At 39.0% G+C, this 20,692-nt stretch overlaps 1 protein-coding gene across 4 annotated transcripts; it reads left to right on the top strand.

Moving 5' to 3' along the window:
* The first annotated feature begins 158 nt into the window (after positions 1-158).
* Positions 159-20,209, top strand: AASDH (aminoadipate-semialdehyde dehydrogenase). Of its 4 annotated transcripts, none has more exons than XM_026033511.1 (15): positions 159-210; positions 782-1,035; positions 3,621-3,741; positions 4,388-4,701; positions 5,063-5,255; positions 7,373-7,614; positions 9,630-9,736; positions 10,177-10,349; positions 12,510-12,702; positions 13,284-13,402; positions 14,287-15,127; positions 16,292-16,455; positions 17,022-17,147; positions 18,036-18,167; positions 19,068-20,209. In XM_026033511.1, the coding sequence occupies exons 2-15, from the start codon at positions 806-808 to the stop codon at positions 19,473-19,475; spliced, it is 3,363 nt and encodes a 1,120-aa protein (XP_025889296.1). In that variant the 5' UTR covers positions 159-210; positions 782-805; the 3' UTR covers positions 19,476-20,209. The 4 variants fall into 4 exon arrangements, with proteins under 4 accessions (XP_025889296.1, XP_025889298.1, XP_025889300.1 ...); XM_026033513.1 differs by lacking the exon at positions 19,068-20,209 and adding an exon at positions 18,617-18,778; XM_026033512.1 differs by lacking the exons at positions 159-210; positions 782-1,035 and adding an exon at positions 3,022-3,105.
* The last annotated feature ends 483 nt before the right edge of the window (positions 20,210-20,692 follow it).

Raw genomic sequence — 20,692 nt, 5'->3', positions numbered from 1 at the left:
CGTCACCGGGAGCCGCGGGGGCCGTTAACGCGGCCGCTAACGGCGCAGCCCGCCCTGGCCCCGCCCCAACGGTCGCGGGAGGCGGGGCACAGCACCCACCCTAACGGCCGCGCCGCGCGCAACCCGCGGAAGTGACGTAATCTGCCGCTGGGCCCTACCATCTTCCCGGAAGGCGGACGGACTGACTGCGCCCTTCACCTGCGGTCGGAGGTTGGTTCCTGCCGCGTGTGTAGTGCCGGAGGAGCCAYCCTGCTCCGGGATGGGTGTCCTAGGACTCTTCTCGCGGCTCTTGTTCCCTGCAGAAGATAATGGGATAATGGCTCAGCCCGGCCCTGGCCGTTGGAGGCGTGGGCCCCACSCGCCCGGGCCCGGAGAGAGCGCGGCGGCTATTGGCCAGCGGGAAGGCCGCGCTGCCAATCAGGGTTGKCCTCCAGCCAATCAGGGGCGCGGTTGTAGAGTCGCGTGGAGGCGCCGGAAATCGGCGCCGGGCGCCCTGTGTGGCGACCGTTGGGCTGTTAACGGCTGCTGGTGGCGGCTTCCCGGCCTGCAGGGGCACCGGCCGCCGGGAGGGCAGCGGCCAGGAGTGAGCGCGAGGCCGTCTGTCCTCGCTGGGGAGCGCGGCGGGAGCGAACGGGGCCGTATTAGGTGGGGGTGCCTCGGCAGTACCGGGTGTTGTGGTGAAGCCGTGATAAATGCCCTTCTTGTGCCTCCCGCCTGTCGTTTGATCAAAGTATTAAAAACCAGGAGGTGATAACGCAGTGTGTGATCTGCTGTCTTTCAGCAGGAGCGAAGGTAGGTAGCTGGGATGACTCTTCAGGCAATGGTGAGCGAGGCAGCCGGCCTGCACCCCAGCAGGGAAGCGGTGAGGTTTGATGCGTGCGATGGCCAACCGGCCGCTTGCTACACGTATGCCACTGTGGTTAAGCTCGCCAYGGAGTTGACAGCTTTCCTGCGAGAGCACTGTGATCATCGAGGAAAATGTGAAATTGGACTTTACTGCCAGCCAGGAATTAACTTACCATCTTGGATTCTAGGGTAATGCTGTAAATGCTTGCATTTTTTTCCTTTTCCTTTTTTTTTTTTTTTTTGTATGTTTGCCTGTAGACTCTATTAAAGCAAAATTTCATTTTTAACTTGTATTTTTAATCATAAAAAAAATTCAGTAAAGCAAACCATAGCTACAGTGATTTTGTTTATGTAGCAGAAACACTTGATCTTTCTTCACCTTTACCAGATTTTTTTAAAGTATTCTGTTGCCTAAATGCAGAGGCATAGAAGTCTTTCTTTAAGAAAAAAATCCACATTATTATAGCTTATAACGTTTTGAGAAGCTAGCACTGAAGTTTTCTGACTCTTGAGTTCACTGATCAAAAATATATGAAACTATCGTTCAGACTTATTTCATATGCACTCTGAAATATTATTGATAATTACTGTTTGTTATGCGTGTTTTAAAATGTAGTTGATTTAACAGAATAAATATGTATATATGCAGATGAATATGCAGGATTTTTTTATGTATCTTCTTCATTGCAATCTCAATGCTTTTGTTAACTCCACAGTTTTTAAGTCTTACTTTTGTGGATTGATTATACTGTGACTACCTTAGATAGATCTTAGGATATAATGTAGAACTCCTGCATTATATCGTATTTTCATGAGTTGATATGTACAGCAGTGGGATGATCCATGTTAGCATTTTCCTATTGTCACACTGGAAATACATTTTCTTGTAAGAAAATGTAAGAATGAAAGGAGAAGAAGAGAACAATGTAAAAGAATTGTGTGAAGATTTCACTGAACTTGGTAGAGTGCTCCTGATACACCCGCTGTTTGTCATCTTCCTTGGTTTGGACAGAAGGGTGCTTAGGCATTTCAGAACTTTTTTTTTCTGAATGTGCCCAGGAACATTCACCTCTTTGCAGCGTGGGTGACACTGTCAAAGCATTGAGTTCAGGGTTTTGGTGAAGRCTTTACCTACTGAACAGCCTAATGCAGAAAAATGCTGGTAAAGGGCTTACATTATTATCCAGGGGATGGGTCACTTGTAGTATTTTTCTTCTAAGGGAATCCAAAACTTTGTTACTGCTCTTTAGTGAATTTCTTGTTATGGAGGTCTACCTTCCTTCCTTATAGGTCAGATTTCTGCTTATGTGGAGTAGTACAGAGGCAAATGTGTAATGTGTCTCTAGGCTCAGTGAATCAAAACTTTTCACTTGCCGAAAGGAAATCTGTCTTCCTGCCTGTGGTCATGTCAATATTTCATTGCAGTAAAATGATAAAAATTTTCTACAAGTGAWGTATGCAAGAGACTCTGATCTCTGCTCTTACCTCCCCTGATTGCATTGTGCAACTGAATGTCTAGGTGTGTGGTTGTAGAGACCATCCCTTCGTGGCTTGGGGGCTGTGTTAGAGTGAGTGATGTTACCATTAACCTCTTGGAAGAGCTGAGGAATTTCTTGCTGGTGAGTGTGAGGAGAGCCCAGCAGCTGAGCAAGGCCGCTCAGAGGCTGTGCAGCCTCCCTTCTTGGAGGTTTTCAAGGCCTGAGCAGCCACTCTGACCTCGCAACTGGCCCTGCTTGAGCACCGTGTTGCATGAGAGACCTCTTAGGGTCCCTTCCAGCCAGAGTTACCCTTTCTTCCTCTAAGCTGTGCAGCAGCAGCAGTGTTTCCTTTTGCTACCAAAGTGGGTGCTTTGTTACCTTTATATGTTCTATATGGTGGAGGTCAAAGGACTGGCTTAGCCCTTTGACTCGGGGTTATTGGTTCTGGTGCCTATCCAGATTTACAATGCAGAATGCTACAGGTGCAAAGTCTTTGCTTTGGATACCTTCGTTGCAGCAGCAAAAAATCACTGCCACACACTGAGGAAATATCAGTAATTGTTCATGGGGACCCAGGAGAAGAAAGTTTAAGAAAGAAAGAAATTTTAAGGCTTATGCAAACTCTTCCCGTTTTGGTTGCATGTTATTTATCTTTTGTTTTTAAGGTGTTAGTGAATTTGAGTAGTTGTTTTTATCAAGTTGAGCCACTAGATGGAGTACCTAATCAGCGATTCTTGTAAACCAGTATGGTGAAGAAGCACTGCCATAGGAAGCACAATGAGTGAGTTTAAAATGATGCTTAACATTCATCTCTTTGTTTGGGAAGAAATTATAACGTTTGCCCAGATCTTCTTATGCTGGGATCTGTAAACTAGTCAGAACAGAATGATAGTTTATTCAATGGGTAGAGCCAGGGATTTTTAAGCATGCTTATACATATTACATCTGTGAGTGAGTAGCTTTTACTTCTGTTCTTAGTCAACAGCAGGAGCTTTGACTTGAAATCATTTTGTCATTGATGCCAATGGTTCTTTTGTCATCAGCAACCTCCTTGACAGGAAGAATTTTGAATATTTTCATGTAGTTTTGGCCTTTATCCTTGTTGTAAAAGACCAGAGGGAAGAGTGTTTATATTTTGCCTCCTGCTTTATTTATAACGGAATATTTAGAAGTTGTATTCTGACTACATTTTCTGACTCTGGAAACTAACTGCAATGTAAGATAAACCTTAGTGAAACTTAAGAGGATTTTCTTTAGAGGATTTTTCTTAGTTTGTAAATACTATTGTCTTGGTAGAATCCTTCAAGTCCCAGCTGCCTATTGTCCTGTGGATCCAGATGGACCACCAGTCCTAACAGCCAACTTCATGAAGAAATGCAATCTTCAATATATTCTTGTTGAGAATGACAAACTAAACGTAAGTGTTCAGGCTTCTACAGGAAGCAGTGATGTGCTGTGTAGGAATGGGTACCTATTCAAACAAGAGGTGGTCTTCATTCAGTTATAAACATTTTTATATCTAGAAGTACTATGTACTTCTTCCCCGTTAAAGGAAAAAAAAACCCACCAAATTCTATTGCAGCGAACTTCTTGAGCAACGATGTTCAAAGACTTCTCCAGTTTTGTTTCCGTGTACATCAAGATTGAAAGTCTTTGCAGCACTGAAATAATTGCTTCATTGAAAATAATTGCTTCATTTAATCTTTGGTTTTCCTTTGTGCAACTCCTTCAAAATCTTTGTATCCACACATATTGCAAAAGGAATAGACAAAACTGGACCATCTAGTTGCAATTTAGAGTGATTTTTTTCTTTATCTGCTCTGCAATTGTYTTTATTATTTGCCAAGATAATTGTTTATTTTTCATTTGTAAAGTATGTTTTCATATTTAACATATAGAAAAGCATGGGCTTTTTTTTTGTTATCCTGTATGTGTCTTCTGAAAATGATAGGGTGAAAATTCATAAGTGAAAATATTGTGAAAATATTTTTTTTTCATAAACAGTAGAACAATAACATTATGTACTGAGGTTTCCTGTTTAAAGTCTTTATTTTCTGTTACAGAAATTCAAGATGTCCCATGAGGGATGGTTTTACCACAACTCTTCCACAGTAGAGTGTCTTGGTTTAACTCTTTTCGAGTTTAATCAGAGCAGGACYCATGCAAGTTCCCAGCACTTCAAATCAAGGAGTAACTTGCATCCAGATTGTACTGGCTGCCCAGATGAACTTGAAGTAAAAGCATCGAAAATGGGATGCATGGACATTGGCCAGAAACACTCTCTAGCATATGTCTTGCATACATCAGGAACTACAGGGACCCCCAAAATAGTTAGAGTGCCTCATAAATGTATCGTGCCAAATATTCAGCATCTTAAGTAAGTATGGCTTCTGTTTTTTTCTTTCAAAGCTTTTGCAAATGATGTCTTCAGTGTTTATTTCTTTTTCTTAAGTTCTTTAGAAAACTATAGTTTTTATAGTTTACCAGAACCTTATATTTTCTGTATAGCATGATGGATATCTTTTTGAAGGACCTTGTTCAATCAGTGTTCATGGGCTTTATTCAGGAGCTCTAACTCAGATTCTCTTTAAGGAATATACCTATGTAGTCAGAGTAGCCCTTACCTATGTAATCAGAGTAGCCCTTAGCTAAAGCCCTTAGCCCTTTGCATCAAGTGATGCAAAAAGTGATGTAAGACATATGCATGAAGTTTGTAATTCCTAGCTTTCTTATTTTAGATCCATATTTGAGATCACACAGGATGATAAACTGTTCCTAGCTTCTCCTCTAACGTTTGACCCATCCGTGGTTGAAATGTTCATTGCTCTGTCAAGTGGAGCCTCTCTTCTTATAGTGCCCAGTGCCATTAAAATGATGCCCATGGAGCTGTCTGCTGCTCTGTTTCATCACCATCGTGTGACAGTGTTGCAGGTAGGCCACGTGCATGATCCGTGTCTAAGAATGTGCCATTTCTTCTCCAGACTAGGCAGGAGTGCAAATACTGTGGGAGTGTTCTTGAAAGAGTAGCTCTGGTKTTGTCCTTTTTGCTGTAGGATGTTAGCTTTTAGAAAATTGCTGCCTTATTGCAGTCTCGAGCATTCTGTGACAGAAAATATTGAAGATAAAGCCCTTAAGGATGTGTTACTTCTTAATTAACAGACTAATGTAATTAATTCTTAATCTTCTAGCTCTGAATAATCTGGTAAAAAGGTTACTTTTTATAAAATCTTCAGCGCTTTAAAGTGGGCTTGATCTTGGAGCTTTTCCTTATAAATAATTTTTCGTTTTTAGAGATATTCCTWCTATAAATACAACTGCTAAACAGTGCTATTAGAGGATGATAAAATATTTTTCACTTTTACAGTAAATAGAGGATGATGATTGAATCCCCCCAGGCTTTYTTTTCATTTTTTTTTGTTTGTTTTTGTTTGTTTTTTGCAATCTGCCTATATGAGGTGTGAGATAGACCCTACTGTCTTGATATGCATCATCTCCCATATGATCCAGATTTTAATATTTTTAAAGTTCATTTTTGAAAAAAATAAACTTGAAATTGTGAACATCTAGTGTGACTGAATAAGTCCCATTTCTTGTTATGTTAGTGCTGAGGGGCATTTAATGAAACTATTAATTAAAGTGCAGGGGAGAGGAAACCAGTAAGAGTATGTCAGTTGTAACTCACTTTGAGCAAAATGACTGCGGTTTGGTTAGTTTATTAACTGTAGTAGATCAATCCCGAAGTAATGCTTTGTCGTTAATGTTGTAATTCTGAAATATGTATATTCATAGAAATGTTAAAATTTCTTTTCTTTTGGAGAAATTGTGGTAGTTGTGATTGTAGGTTTTAAATTTAAGATTAGTGAATAGTTAGCTGTAGGATTCCACAGCAGAAAAGAATGTCCCTCTCTTGGGTATTATCCTAACCTTATTTCCTACTCTTATTTTGTTATGATTGCTACAAAGCTTGATGGTATAGATTTTCCTGTCACACACAAGTCCATTGATCACTTTATCTCACTTGATGCATTAAGTAAAACCGTAAAAAGTATATTTAAAATACATATATACATAGCATGTAGACTAACAGGTCAAAGCAGGATTTGGTCTTGTGAAGATATTTGAGATGTCTTCTTAGGAATTTGGTTTTGTGATTTTGATCAGGGAAGGAAGGGTTGCTCAGCAGAATTGATGKCAAAATGCTCATTAGAGTTTAACTGATCGTGGATAGCTTTATGATGGTTTTTAAATTATAGGGATGCCTCCCCTTTCCATCTTAACTTGGTTCAGGGGTCTTGGAGAAAAATGACTGATAGGGAAGAGTCTTTCTTTTCCCCACCTTTGTTACTTACTATAATTCACTRAAGTTTAAATAATCAGTTGAAAAGTGATGGTCTTCACAGATACAGTCTTGATATGTTACAGAGAGAAAAGCAACATGACAAGAAATAACTCATTTTTTTAATCCTCTCACTAGATTAAATACTCATTTTGCAGTATAATGTGACAACTTTCAGAAAACTGATCTTTGTAGATTATTTACCCAAATCAGGAACAACCCACTATCTCCTATCCTTTATCCTTATATATATATATATATATATATATATATATATATATATATATATATTCACGTTAATTAAATGTATTTTAGCTGATACATACTAGAATGAATTAAAAAAAAAAAAACCCAAACGGCAATAGCAAGACAATATCATGTTTGATGCTTTCTGTTTCTAAGGAATTAATAACTAAAGTCCATATACTTCAGGTAATGGTTGAAAATGCAACATGGAACCTCTCATACAAATAAGTGAAATATTAAACTCAGCAGCAGAGCATAGATTTGTGTTAAAAATACAGGTTTCATTACAGATTTTGATCTCATATTAAATTTTCAGAAAACACCAGTACTATCCACTATACTTGAATCTGATGGTTAATGACATTAACTGAGTACTGGATAAGGAAGGAAGCAGGAATAGTCATACACAATATACTGAAAAAAATAACTATTTTTTGCATCTTTTTCTTTTTAACATGTCATTCAGTCAACACCAACACTTCTCAGAAGGTTTGGAGCTCACATTATTAAATCAACTGTGTTGTCTGCAAATACTTCACTCCGTATCTTAGCCCTTGGTGGTGAAGCGTTTCCCGTACTGAATCTCGTGAAAAGTTGGAAGCACAAGGATAACAAAACAAGCATTTTTAATCTCTATGGTATTACTGAGGTGTCAAGCTGGGCCACTTGCTACAGGATTCCTGAAGAGGTTTTTAGTGCTGATTTTCGGTAGGAAACTTGCCTCTTTTCMCTGGCTTGGTATATGAGTGGTAAAATACAATTTCATTAGAAATAGAACTTTCCTGGGCTTCTCGGACCTCCTAGGTGGTCTTTTCTGTAGAAGCAGACAAATGCATCTTCCATTGCAATAAAACAGGCACCTCAAGCAGAAATTGAATAATTCCTAAACCACAGAACTGCAGGTTTACTGTGCTCCAGTCATCTCACGGTTTTATTTATTCTCTGAAATGTGTACTTATTCTGTGGCACGATAGTCAACGTATGTCACTTGGGTTAGATGCATCTTAGGAATTGAGATTTTTTTTTCAGGCAAACGATGTGTGGTATTTAAAGCATGGAAGACTGAAAATGATGGATTGCAAATTCTCAAGCAAAAGTTGGTACAGAATTTTGTTTAAAAATGATGCAGCGTGACTGTTGTTAGGCATCTGTTCTACAGACACTATGAGATCTTTTACAGCACTGAGAATTTTTAACTCGAGATCCAGTTTTATTCTGGTTTCTCTGAATTCAAACGTTGYGTTCTCCTCAGTGAGATTATTATTATCATTTTCTCTTCAAAGTTCTTCTGTTCCAGAGATAATGTGTTGTTCTTCAGTTCAAACTGAAAATAGTATGTTGGAAATCTTTAAAGTCTGAGACTGCTGTTTTCTGCTCACCTCAGAGCCCATTTCCTCCGAGTGTCCTTGCAAGAGGAATTATGATTGCTTTGCAGTAAGCAGGCCCAGATAAAACAAAACTGAGATAGACTATTCAGTGCTATCTTGATCTCTTATTTTTGGTGGGGCAATAGACATACATTTGGCTTTATTTTCATCGGCAAAATGATGAAAACTGATGCAGTTTCCAGAGATAAAAAAAAATAAGCAGAAAATGAATTCATTAGTGGTCTGTCCTGTTTTCCATATGCTTGGCAAAATTAAATGTGTAATTTCAAATCTCTCAGTAGCAATGTATTAAATGATCCAAACAAGGTGCTGCTTTCTCTTTTGTTACTTTATAATTTATGTAGCAAGTTGTTGGTTGGTTAGTGTCTTTTTCTCCCCTCTCTTGGGGCTTTCCCATGACATGGAATAATGGAATAGGAATTGCATGTTTGGGAGGCTTTCTATTACTTTATCATCAAATTAATTATTTTTTTGAACCCAGCTAGAGAAAAGTGGAGAAGGAGATGATTCTCACTTGGCAAAAATACATATTTGCCAAACTTTTTTTGTATATGAGATGAAGAGTTGGTTGATAGAGAAAAGGAGAAGTTTCAACAGCCTAAATAAGAGCAGCAGCACAGGAATTGTTAGGTTGGAGTATGTGACTTCTATGGTGGGCAGTGAGCTGGAGCCCCATACCTGACTTCAGACATTGCGAGAGGTATTTCAGGTTACTGGCTTAAGTTTTGCTTCWCTCGAGACAGTATGTCTCCCACTCAGAAGCAGTGTCTATAATCATAAATTAGTGTTCTGTGAATGCTTGAAGAAGCTGTAGAATGAGGGAGAAAGAAAGGTGCTGGTCTTCAGTTCWAAGGAAGTCTGTGGAGAGATGGAGACATTGAAATTACTCTTTTATATTAGTCTTTGAAAAAGTCATCTGAGCTCAGTTAGCGAAACATCAAGAGATAAAAGAAAAGGCTCAGAAAAGGATATGGAAAGAATGAATTCTGGGTAATTTAGGTGTGTTTTTAAATTCTTTGATTTGATAATGTTCAACCTGGAACAGCAAAAAACCTGAAATTCTCAGATTACTCTCATTATTTCAGGGCCCATTGYAGCCTTATTTTCTGTTGTTCTGTTTGTTGTTGTATGTTAATTATTAAACTTGTGCACACTAGTGAAGTTGTTCATTTTCTACACTTAGAGCATTTTTTGAAGAAGAAACATTTGTAAAAACAAGTCCCRAGTACTTAGTGCTCTAACGCTGTTCTTTTAAAAGATTTGCTCATTTTTGAAATAGTTGTTTTGTGTTCAAAAGAGAAAGATTTTTACTGTCTCTCTCTCTAATATGTTTAGAAGTGATTTCCCTGTACCTTTGGGTTCACCGCTCCTTGGAACAGCAGTTGAGGTCAGAGATTCCAGTGGCTCGGCAGTTCTAGAAGGCGAAGGACAAATATTTATAGGTTATGTTATATATATATTTTTAAGATGCTTTTGTTTGTCATTGAGTTTTAATAATGTATTAATTATTTTACTTTTTATCCACCTCTGATATGTGAGAGGATATGGCAATGTTAGGTTCCACTGGGCAGGGAACCTGCTCATAGTGTTTTAGGTTGTTGGAATGATGAGCCAGAAGTTACCGTCATTTTCTCTGCAGATCTCTCTCATTGTGATAGTTTGTTTCCTAGCATTTTGACATTTTCATTAGTTTATCTCTATATATTAACTAAATTAACTTCATAACCCAGTTTGCATGCTTTAGAAGGCATTGGTGACAATCTCAATGTTTCTGGTAATACCTTCTAGAATTTATAAGAATTTGATAAATTACACAGTATTTTCTTTATAATTTCAAAGGTATGCTATTTAATATACGTGACAACAGTCTTTTCTCTTGTAGGTGGTGAAGAACGAGTCTGTTTTCTTGATGATGAAATAACTATACCCTTGGGCACAATGAGAGAAACAGGGGATTTTGTAAGAGTGCAGGATGCAAAGATGATCTTCCTGGGTCGGAAAGACAATCAGATTAAACGTCATGGCAAACGCTTTAATACTGAATATTTGCAGCAGGTAATACCACATTTACCTAGTAGAGTATGCCAGTGCAGGTCTAAAGAGTATGTCATTATAATCAGAAATCTGTATTTACTCAATTTCAGATGACTTTCAGGAGTCTTAAAGAAAATCAAGTATCTAGACTTATGTACCTAATATTAGGTACATAAGAGAAAGGAATTTCACGGAATCACAGAATCCTTAAGGTTAGAAGGGACCTTTAGAGATGATCTAGTCCAACTCCCCTGCACTTGCAGGATGTGTTTTAGAAACATTTTATTCTGTGACCTATTCCAGTAGAAGTGAGAAACTGTATAAATACCTGAAAAATATTAAGGAATTATTCATTAGTGCTTGCATAGTAATAAGGCTTTGAGAGTCCTGGATTATATCTCACTTGTGACATTCAGGCAAACAAATAGTTCATCATTTTTATACAAATATGTACAGGCTTCAGCTATGAGACACTACTGTGACTGTTAAGATCTGTAAAATACCCTTAACCAGAAGGGACCATAAACCAGTATGGAGATTGTTTATAGCAGAGCTGTGCAAAGTCTTGCTGTCAGCTCAAGAAAATCTGAAGTGAAAGCTTATTATGGATTAAAACATTATTTTTGGAAAATACAGTGAGTCATAAACTGTGGGAGGAATTCAAGGCCTCAGAATAAATGTTCTAGATGGATTTCCTTTTTGTTCTTACTTTTAAGTATTTCTTTTTTATGAACACRTGAACACAATGTTTTATGTTTAAAAAGAAAGATAATTATTACTAGGTTTGTTTTCCTTTTAAACAGTGCACTTTTGAAATACAGATATAGGCAATTTTAAACTTCCTGATTAGAAATTAGTGGGTTTTTTTGTTTTTTTTTTTTTTAATATTGTCAAGCTTACTTTTCCAAAAGATTTTCTACAGGAGGAAGGAGGGGAAAAAAAAAAAAAAGTTCAGGAAAGAATCATGTCCTTGTAGAGAGTAAATTCTTCAGGTACAGACCAGAGGCCTACAAAGGGATTTTAGTGYGAGACGATAATGTCATACTTAGGCTCTCTTGATAGCAAGCACAATTCCTTTCTGGTGTGGATGTAGCATGAAAGCTGCCCATGCCTTGAATTCAGAAAGGTGATTTGTGAAATTTGAAATGTTGGTAACTGAAGTTTTCATCCTGTCTGTCCTTCTGGTAAAGTATTTATAGCAAAGATATTCTTTTGGAGAACCAGTTGTGGCCAAGTTCTCAATGAATTAATAGGTGTTCTACCTCCATAATCATTTTGTGAAAAATAACTAACTGCCTTTTCTTCTGGGCACTTATAGTCCAGTCAGCTCTTGCATTTTATAAGATGGCAGATTATCAGATGAATCGGATCATTTCATCATTTCATTACATTCAGCCAGCTGGTAACAGAAGACAGGGTTTGTTGGAGGGAGTGTCCTTTCTTTTTTCCTCTTCTTTTTAAGCTGTTTCTGTAAGAGCCATTATGATTTAATTACAGGCACTTGCAATTAAATTTTCTCTTAGGTCACATATTGRTAAGTTTAGTTTTGAGAATCTGGTTTAAACATGAATAAATATGAATAACAAATTATGTTTTCTTTTGACTAATATTTGTTTAGATCTCCTTTCTTCCTAAAGGCTTCCTAAAGCCTTTCTTACTATAGTAGCATGTAGTCAGCTGGGGTTTGGACTGCATCATTTAAGACAGAAATAGGATATAGCCTGTGTGTAGTAATGTAAACACCTGTACTATTTCTGTTAGGAATTAGTGGTTTCAGTATTTGTTAGAAGTATTTACATTTCAGGAACAATGACTGTACTCTGCATCCTTATTGACAGTTTGGGCAAAGAAGTGTTTCCTCGTGTGTTATTTTTTTCTAAACCATAACTGTTAAATAACAGTTTATTTGCTTTGCTGACTGCTGTACTGCTGTTGCCTACTGTTAAATTCATTCTTCAGTGTCTRACATTGAATGTTGCTGCATAAGTTAACATAAATGAAATATCTARTAAGCATACACAGAATGCTATACATAGGATGCTATGTAGAAAGATGAAACAATACAATGAATACAAATTTAACAGTCTGTATTTTTTGTTTTTTAATTGTGGGCTTTACTCCTTTTGCTGTATAACTGAGCTGCCTTTCAAAACATGTAAGACTGATATTTTTGTATTGCAGACTGTTGAAGATCTGTGTCAGGTAGAAGCTTGTGCAGTGACCTGGTATCAGCAGGAAAAACTCATCTTGTTTGTTGTACCCAAAGATGATTTCAAAGAAAGAGAAACTCTTAAAGAACTTCAGAAACATCTCCCGACTCATGCAATCCCTGATGACCTTGTACTGATTAAAGCTTTGCCTTTAACATCGCATGGTAAATGAAACTGTACTTGTCTTTGCAGCTTACTTGCTTACTTTAACGGTCTCCTTTCCTTTTGCCTTTTTTTTTTTTTTTTTTGCCAAAATACAAATTATGTTTTTTAAATACATAGGTCAGCTAACTCACTCCTGGTAGGAAATATCAGTCTAGGCAGACAGCTGTATTTGGAAACAATGAATGTGTCTGGAGTGTTGTCAGCTATGTGTGTGTATGTTTGTTTGATATTGTTTTATTTGAATCTCAAAGAACAGGAGTAAAATCCATTTAAGTATTAAAACCGCACATCTGTCTTCCTAGTGCCTCCTGTTAGGATCTGCGACAGAGCCCTGACTTTACTTGGGAAAAGATCAGGCACTGTATGTGGGATGATGTGGGAGGCTAGATAAATTCTCAAAAACTGAATTGTATTTTGAAGAGTATAGTTGATTCACAGGATAAAAGGATACAGGTAGAATTTCACCTATGAATAAGGAAGCCTGAGCAAAACTAAGGTGTCCATTTGGGCAAAGCAAGTTCTGGAAGTGTAAATGATAAAGAGCAATGGGAAAAAAAATAATGCTTTATTTTCCACAAAGGCAAAGTCAATGTGTCTGAGCTGAACAAGATTTACCAGAGCCATCTAAACTGCCGAAGACGTGACAGTAAGCTGAGAGGCGCAGAGGAATTGTGGGAGAGATTGCAGTATTTATGGAAGGTAGTATTTTGAGCTGCTTTTTTATCTTTGCAAGAAAATCTTTGTAAGTGTGTCAGGAATTAAACAGTTTTAAGAAGTGTGACTAATGCAACCAGAACATTCTCTCTGCCTATGCATTTAAGTATTATAGCTCTGTSTATTCAGTCAATACTTGAACACAACTGCTCTGTGACAGCCATGAGAGAATCATTTTATCAGATAGTTGTGGACGCTGAGGGTACATACAATTAGCATAGCAAGGACAGAATCTGTCAGGAGATTTTTGAATACAACTTCACATGCAAAAATAAGATACCTCTAAAGGAAACAAGCAACTGGGACATGGAGATTTTGTAAACAAATAAACAAAAAAACTGAGCTCCTATGTTACCAGAATTACTTATTTCTCTAGGTAACTGTAAACTGGAGAGGCTCTCCCTWTTTCCCTTTTATGCCTGGCTGGCCCATTTTCATGATTGTGTCTTGGACTTCGTGGTTCTCTTGTGCTAAAGACTTGCTTTAGATATGGAGGAGTAGAAAACCCTTAAAGTTCTTGTCAGTAATAAATGGGACTGAATTTGAAAAAGGCTGGCAGAGCCACAGCACAATCTGTTTTAATTCCTTAAACTGCAGAATTGGAATTGAGTTTTAAAAAAAAAAAAGTATTATTGAACAAAATCTCCATGTTTCTCCCCAACTCTTGTTCAATCACTGCCAAGTTGGTGCTAAAACTCTTTTTTTTTTTTTTTTTTTTTTTTTTTGGTGGGGTGATAAATTTTCTCAATTTATGCTGACTTAAGTGGTAGTTATAGGCTATTCAGCTGGATTTCACCAGATTCTTTTTGTGTGTGTGCTGTTGTTTACCACCCATGAACTATTTTCTGTTTACTCCTTCCCTTTTCTAGTCTGTTCTGGATCTCCTTGATGATTCCACAGAAATTTCTAAAGATTCAGTATTTCTCTACAGCGGTGGAGACTCCTTAAAGGCTCTAAGATTTTATGAAGAAATTGAGATCCTAGTAGGCAGAGCTGTTCCTGCTCTCCTCGARGTTATTCTCAGCAGTTCATTTGAAGAGATTTACAAGCATATTCTTAAAACTCTGGCTCCAAGTGAAGACCAAATAATGAACTTTGACAATGCCGTGAAAAGAAAAATAGGTGAATATGATGGAGAGCAATTCAGTGGAAAGTACATTAAACTGGAATCTGAAAGACGCTTTGAATTTGCTCCTGAAATAGTTCAATTTATTGCATTGAGCCGAGGAAATCGGTTGTTTCCTATGAATTCCTCCAATTCCTTTACACAACCCAGTGATGCAGCACAGGTCGGAATGGAAGCAAGACAACAGCCATCCTCTCTGCACTTACTGTCCCCGGGTGTAAGGAAAAACCAAGAGCAAGAGAATGAAATCGAGAAGAGCAGAAGTTCAGCAGTTACCAGCAAGGCAGGTAAAAGAGATTCTTGTGCTGTTGAGCCAAGCTCTGCGGGGTGCAGTCCCGGAGCAGCGGCAGGGCTGGCGCTGGGCATGAGATGGAAGTCGGACACGGGAAGATGCGTCGATGCGTCGCCCTTGCTCGTGGTGCCCCTCGCAGATGAAGCGTCTGCCTCTGTGTACGTTGGCTCTCACTCTCATACAGTGCAGGCGATTGATCTAGATTCGGGAGAAGTGAAGTGGGAGAGGAACCTTGGAGATCGTATTGAATCTTCTGCCTGTGTATCCGTGTGTGGAAATTTCATTGTTGTTGGTAGGTCTTCTGTTTTAGCCTTTGTTGAAAATTATTTTCCCTGCTAAATGTAAGATGAATGACAGAATCTTACTTCTCTTTCGGATGCCCTGCTCCTACACTTGCAGATAAACTCCATGATCTGCCTCAAAACTGGTTTGCTGTGAACTGGAGACAGAAGGAAGTAAATTAAATTTCATGATAATTAATAGAGGGACTTACATAACATTATAATTTTTCTCACTTATATACCAGTTTATTAGTAGGGCCTTATTAAGGAGGAAGAGAAGAATCAATGGGTACAATTCCTTGTTAGGGATTAGTTAGAGTGTGACCATTAAGTTGCTATTTGAAAGTGTGGAAAGGTAATACAGTTTAAAAAAAAAAAAAAAACTATAAAAACATTTTTTTACATAAAATTGATAGAAGTAGAAATTAGTACATGGTGCCTCAGGTAATTAAACTCTTTGAAAAATACTATCTTTTGACTCTTGCATGCAATCTGTCATGGTATGTGACTTTTAATCTCTCTAGGCTTTGTGCTGTTTGTAGCACTGATTTTTTTTTTTATATAAAACTAATTTTGTTAGTTCACCAGTATAACCTGGTTTTTATCATCTCTATCTCTTTGATGTTACCTTTTTAAGTAATATGTATTTAGTCATATGTGCTGATCACAGCTATCTATGTGATGGGTTTTCTTATGCAAAGTAAGCATAAATACTGTATTTTGACTATTTTTTAGATTTCTGTTTACTGTGATAAGAAAACTGAATTAATGTCCTATTATGACCTCAGGATTCTACACARCTATAGCTCAGATTCATTAGAAAATATCCAGGCTTTATTTTCTTGGTGCCTTGGTTTCTGAAAAGGTAGATTAGGGAGAGAGAGAATTTAAAAAACAGACAAACACCCTTTTCAGCAGCTCGGTGCATCTTCTAGTACTATCACTGTGAGAAGTGGCAGAAATGCAGGGAAATCAGCATATTCCAAATGTAAGCTGGAAAGAATGCAGTGAACACTCGGCTTTGAACGTAAGAACCATCAGCAAAGACTCTAAACTACAAAAGGAAAAGCTTTGGAAACTGTTTAGGGACTGAACCTCACGAATCATCGTATTTCTTGCCAGCAATAACAGTGTAATTACAAAGATGTAAATTCTTTTTTCCCCGCGTGGCGCAGGCTGCTACGCCGGGTTGGTGCACGTGCTGCGGCGCGGCAGCGGTCGGATACACTGGACTTTCGCCACTGGAGATGCCGTGAAAAGCTCTGCGGTCCCAGACCCCTCCAGCGGCCTCGTGTACGTGGGGTCGCACGACCAGCACGTGTACGGCCTGGACATCTATGTAAGGACACTTAACCCTTACACATCGAAGGGTTAAATGTGACTTAGGCCAGACTTGTAGCTGGATGAAGCTGCACTGCTTTTAGTCATCTCAGGAATCCAGTCTTAAGCTTTGAGAAGTTGGGCCTGTTTGGAGTGGGTTAGGGTTACGTGGGGGTAAATGGTTTCAGTGGTGGTCCCAGCCATGGCTCTCCTGCTGCCCGGGCTGTTCTAAGCTGCCCCGCGTGTCTGTCTATTACTGGGTTACATGTGGGTATTGCAGAATAGGTTGGTGATGAGGCCATGGTGGAAAGAGAATCTCACATYTTAAAAGTCTAGATGATTATCATTATAAGCTCGTTAGCTTGTAAGTTCACTGGTTTAATTACTTGTAATTGTTGGGGAATAAACTAGCCAATGATATATGTGCTGATGTAATAGATGGTGAGTTTTGTCTTGCCTTGTCACTAGTGTTTGCTGTGCAAACTTCTGTTTGATAGAGTGTGTTACTAGAAGACCCTTGCAAACTCTTAGAGCTTTAACTGCATTTGTAAAACCTTTTCTGTATCTTTTTCTCTGTGCTTACAGAAAAAGGCTTGTATATGGAAGACCCATTGTGAAGGTGGAGCTGTGTTTTCATCTCCTTGCCTAAGCTTTTTCCCCTATCATCTTTATGTTGCTACACTAGGAGGACTGCTGTTGGCTATAAACCCTGTATGTACCTTCATGTCACAATCTAAAACTCATATTAAGCCAAAATGCATTTCTGAAGTTGAGCAATTTCCTGATTAACAAAACGAGCGAATCGCATGCAAGCGCAAGGTCTTTTTCACTTAATGTCATATTATTGCACACTATTATTACACACCATGTCAGTTTAATAATTCCTGTATTTCAGAATACAGAAAAAAATCCTAATAAAAACAATAGTCACTTGGAACAGATGTTTGCAGTTCAGGTCACACAACCCTGACCACCAGTTCTCATCATCAGCACCTTCCACCCACTCCCACTTTCCTCAGTAGCACCCAGTCCACCATTATAGCACCCAGTCCAGCGTTAGAACAAAGCTAAGCAGGAGCCTGCAGTAAGAAAACCCATGTTTTCTTATYCCAGGTGAGTGTTTGTAACACTTGGCTGTGTTAGGAGCTTATTGGGATGCTCAYAGTGTGTAGACTGCAGCATTTCCTGTAGCATTTGTAATACAAGATGTGCCCCATTAGTACGACTTTCACAATCTCCTCTCCTTTGTTGGCTGTCTGCGCTTGTGAGGAGATTGTCCAGCTGATAGAACTGAAAATGACTCTGTCTCTCTCAAAACTGCATTATTATCTTGGGAAGTGGATTTTTATTCACTTGGCTYTTTTTGCCAAAGAATTGGTTCCACCCAGGAGAAGGGTGGAACAAGGACACGTATATCTCGGGGAACACTGTGAGCACTTTCTTAGAGTAAGCTTGGCTCTGGCAAGCATTCTGCATGGGAGAGCCTGGGAGCTTGTTGTTTTGGAGGGGGAATTGCTGAGGGGCTGGACAGGGCTGTGGCAAAAGACTGCGTGGCTTCTTGGGAATTAAAYATGGGATGTTCTGTGCTGTCATCCACAGGCTACAGGAAACAAGACTTGGAAAAGCTCCCTGGGAAAACCACTTTTCTCCTCRCCTCACTGCAATGAGAAGTATGTTTACGTTGGATGTGTGGATGGAAACTTATATTGTTTGACTCATTCTGGAGAAAAGGTAAAAGTTGGCACTTAGTTTTTTCTTATGTGCATCACAAAACCTTGGATAAGATACTTCATTAATACTGTTTTCTGAGACTTAGTGATGAAACTGCTTCACTATTTGCACCATTTTGTGACCCAAACACAGCTGTAGGTGTTTATTTTTGTAGAATTGTTTATTTAAAGAGAGTTTTAGGGTTTTTTTTGCAGAAAGCATGAAGAGCTTGCCTGTACCCTAAATAAATGTTCAAGACTTATGCCAACAGATAAAACTTATTTTYTCAAATTTCTCAAATATGTTGGAAATCATTTCCTCTATAAAATGCTATTTGGATTTAAGATTTTATTAGCATACTTATCCGTTTATCAAATAATGCCATGGCAGAGATGTGTCAGCCATCACCTTGAATTAAATGCGATGTTTTTGTTTCAACTGGAGCTGATTTCTGTTTGCGTGAGCTGCAGGACTCGGGGTGACGCCAGAGCCTTTTCTGAAAGCAAAGTGCCCTGGTCCGGGGGCTACCCACACAGCAGCGTGGGGTGACAGCTCCTGCACGAGAGCAGCCTCCCCCCGGTGGCAGAGCTGCAGCTGACGGACTCATGGCCCAAATGCCAAAGGCCACTACCTGCTCTGTCCTGTTAGCCTCACAATAATTCTTTTTCCAAGGAGAGCCACACAAGAAGGTAGTTACTCTTGTACAACAATTTTTATGAGTCTTCTAGCAGTAATTATTTACTGGATGCATAAAGCTTAATTTGGAATATAAGAGAGATTCCTAAGGAAATCCAATCTTGAGACAGTGTGCTGTCCTGTCAACCACTCATCTGTTTAAAAAAAAAAAAAAAAAAAAAAAAATTACAGTTGCTGTGAGCCCGATGATGTCTGCACTAATGGATGGTTATGTCCTTTCCGTAGGTTTGGCAGTTTTCCACTAACGGACCGGTGTTTTCCTCTCCATGCATCTCAAGTTTAACTAAGCAAGAAGTATTTTTTGGCTCTCATGACTGCTTTATCTACTGCTGTAATATGGAGGGTAATTTACTGTGGAAATTTGAAGCCACTTCAAGTGTATACGGAACACCATTTGTTTTCCAAAGTGATGACTTAAAGAACAAAATTCTTTTGGCAGCAGTGTCTACAGATGGCAAAGTGTGGATCCTGAATGCCAAGAGCGGAACAGCAGAAGGAGCAGATAAGCTCCCAGGAGAGATTTTCTCTTCCCCTGTAGTGTGGGGAACAAAGCTTGTTGTTGGCTGTAGAAATGATTATGTTTATTGCCTAGATTTGTACACAACAGGAAGAAAAGCAGAGCTAAGAAGTTAGGCTGCTTCCTTTTTATTGTTTACATTTGTAAATTAAGAACTCACAGGTTCTTCCTGCCTCTCTGCCTGTCAGTGACGGAGGCTCTTTGTTCTTCTCAGGTAGCATTTTTGCACCAGGTAGGTACAAAAAAAGTCAGGTGTTTTTTCCAGTAGGAAAAGTGATGTTTACTGACTTGCTGTGCTGACTGAAGGACTACGACTGCTCAGCAGCCCCCCAGGGTTTCACTGCTCCTCCCTCCCTTGCAAGCTCAGATTCACCAAAGTCCTGGTGTTTCACAGGGCTTGGAGTTTAAGGTTTTGCTTTGACCTGTGTGGCAGGAAAACAGAAGTCAGTCCAACTGAATTCCAGCRCTTGGAGAACGGCGAGGGTTGTGGGACAGTGCTGCGCTCCGCCTTGGGAAGAGGGAGGGATGTCTGTGTCCCACGCTGCAGCTGCGCCTGCGCCCTGCGCTGCAGTCCCACTCAACAGGCGCCTGGTTGGAGCACGGATTGCTCCTCTGGCAAGGTAACCAGGCCTCTTGCTGAGCCTCTCCTGTCACTTGACCTGTGAGGCCACAGCCTGCTTGTTGTCCTCAACACCTTAGTAAGAGTGATGCTACTTCTTATTAATGATAAAGCAAGAGTGCTTAACTAAGCATCATYGTGATGTCCAAATGTGTGGTAGAAGCTATTTTATCCCTGCCTTGGGTTTTAAAATCCTGAACAACAGTAAAGGGTTTGTTTCAGCAGGTCTTGTTACGCATTTTTAGTGGAAAGGCAGTGTCAAGAGGGTTGCAGAAATAAAGTCCTATTTATAAAGTAAAACTGAGCTCTACGACTAAGAATCAGAGACACTGAATACATACATCATGAATTAGATATTTTTTGACTGGGTTATAGTTTAATAAGAATTAAAATGACATTAGTATAATAAACAATTGCACTTTAAAACATTTTAAAAATTAAAAAAGTACACAACAAATACCCCACAATTTTACATCTTATAGTTTTTATACATTACTATATGAACATAGAGGTTAATCATATATAACCTTGTCAGAAGAAATGGTATTCTRTGTGTATAAGTTACAAAAGGTTGAGACAATATACTACATAGTGGTTTGTTCGGTTCTTAAAACATTTTTGCTCTTTTAAAGTCAGTAGTAATGATTTTTACAGATTTCCACCACTCGTATCAGCCATGGTTGCAAAGCTAAAGCAAAGTAACACTTCCTTGGT

This window comes from Nothoprocta perdicaria, unplaced genomic scaffold, assembly GCF_003342845.1.
Source record: "Nothoprocta perdicaria isolate Ctin4 unplaced genomic scaffold, notPer1 scaffold_13, whole genome shotgun sequence".
NCBI lineage: Eukaryota > Metazoa > Chordata > Aves > Tinamiformes > Tinamidae > Nothoprocta > Nothoprocta perdicaria.
This window is presented reverse-complemented; position numbering and strand designations above follow the sequence as displayed.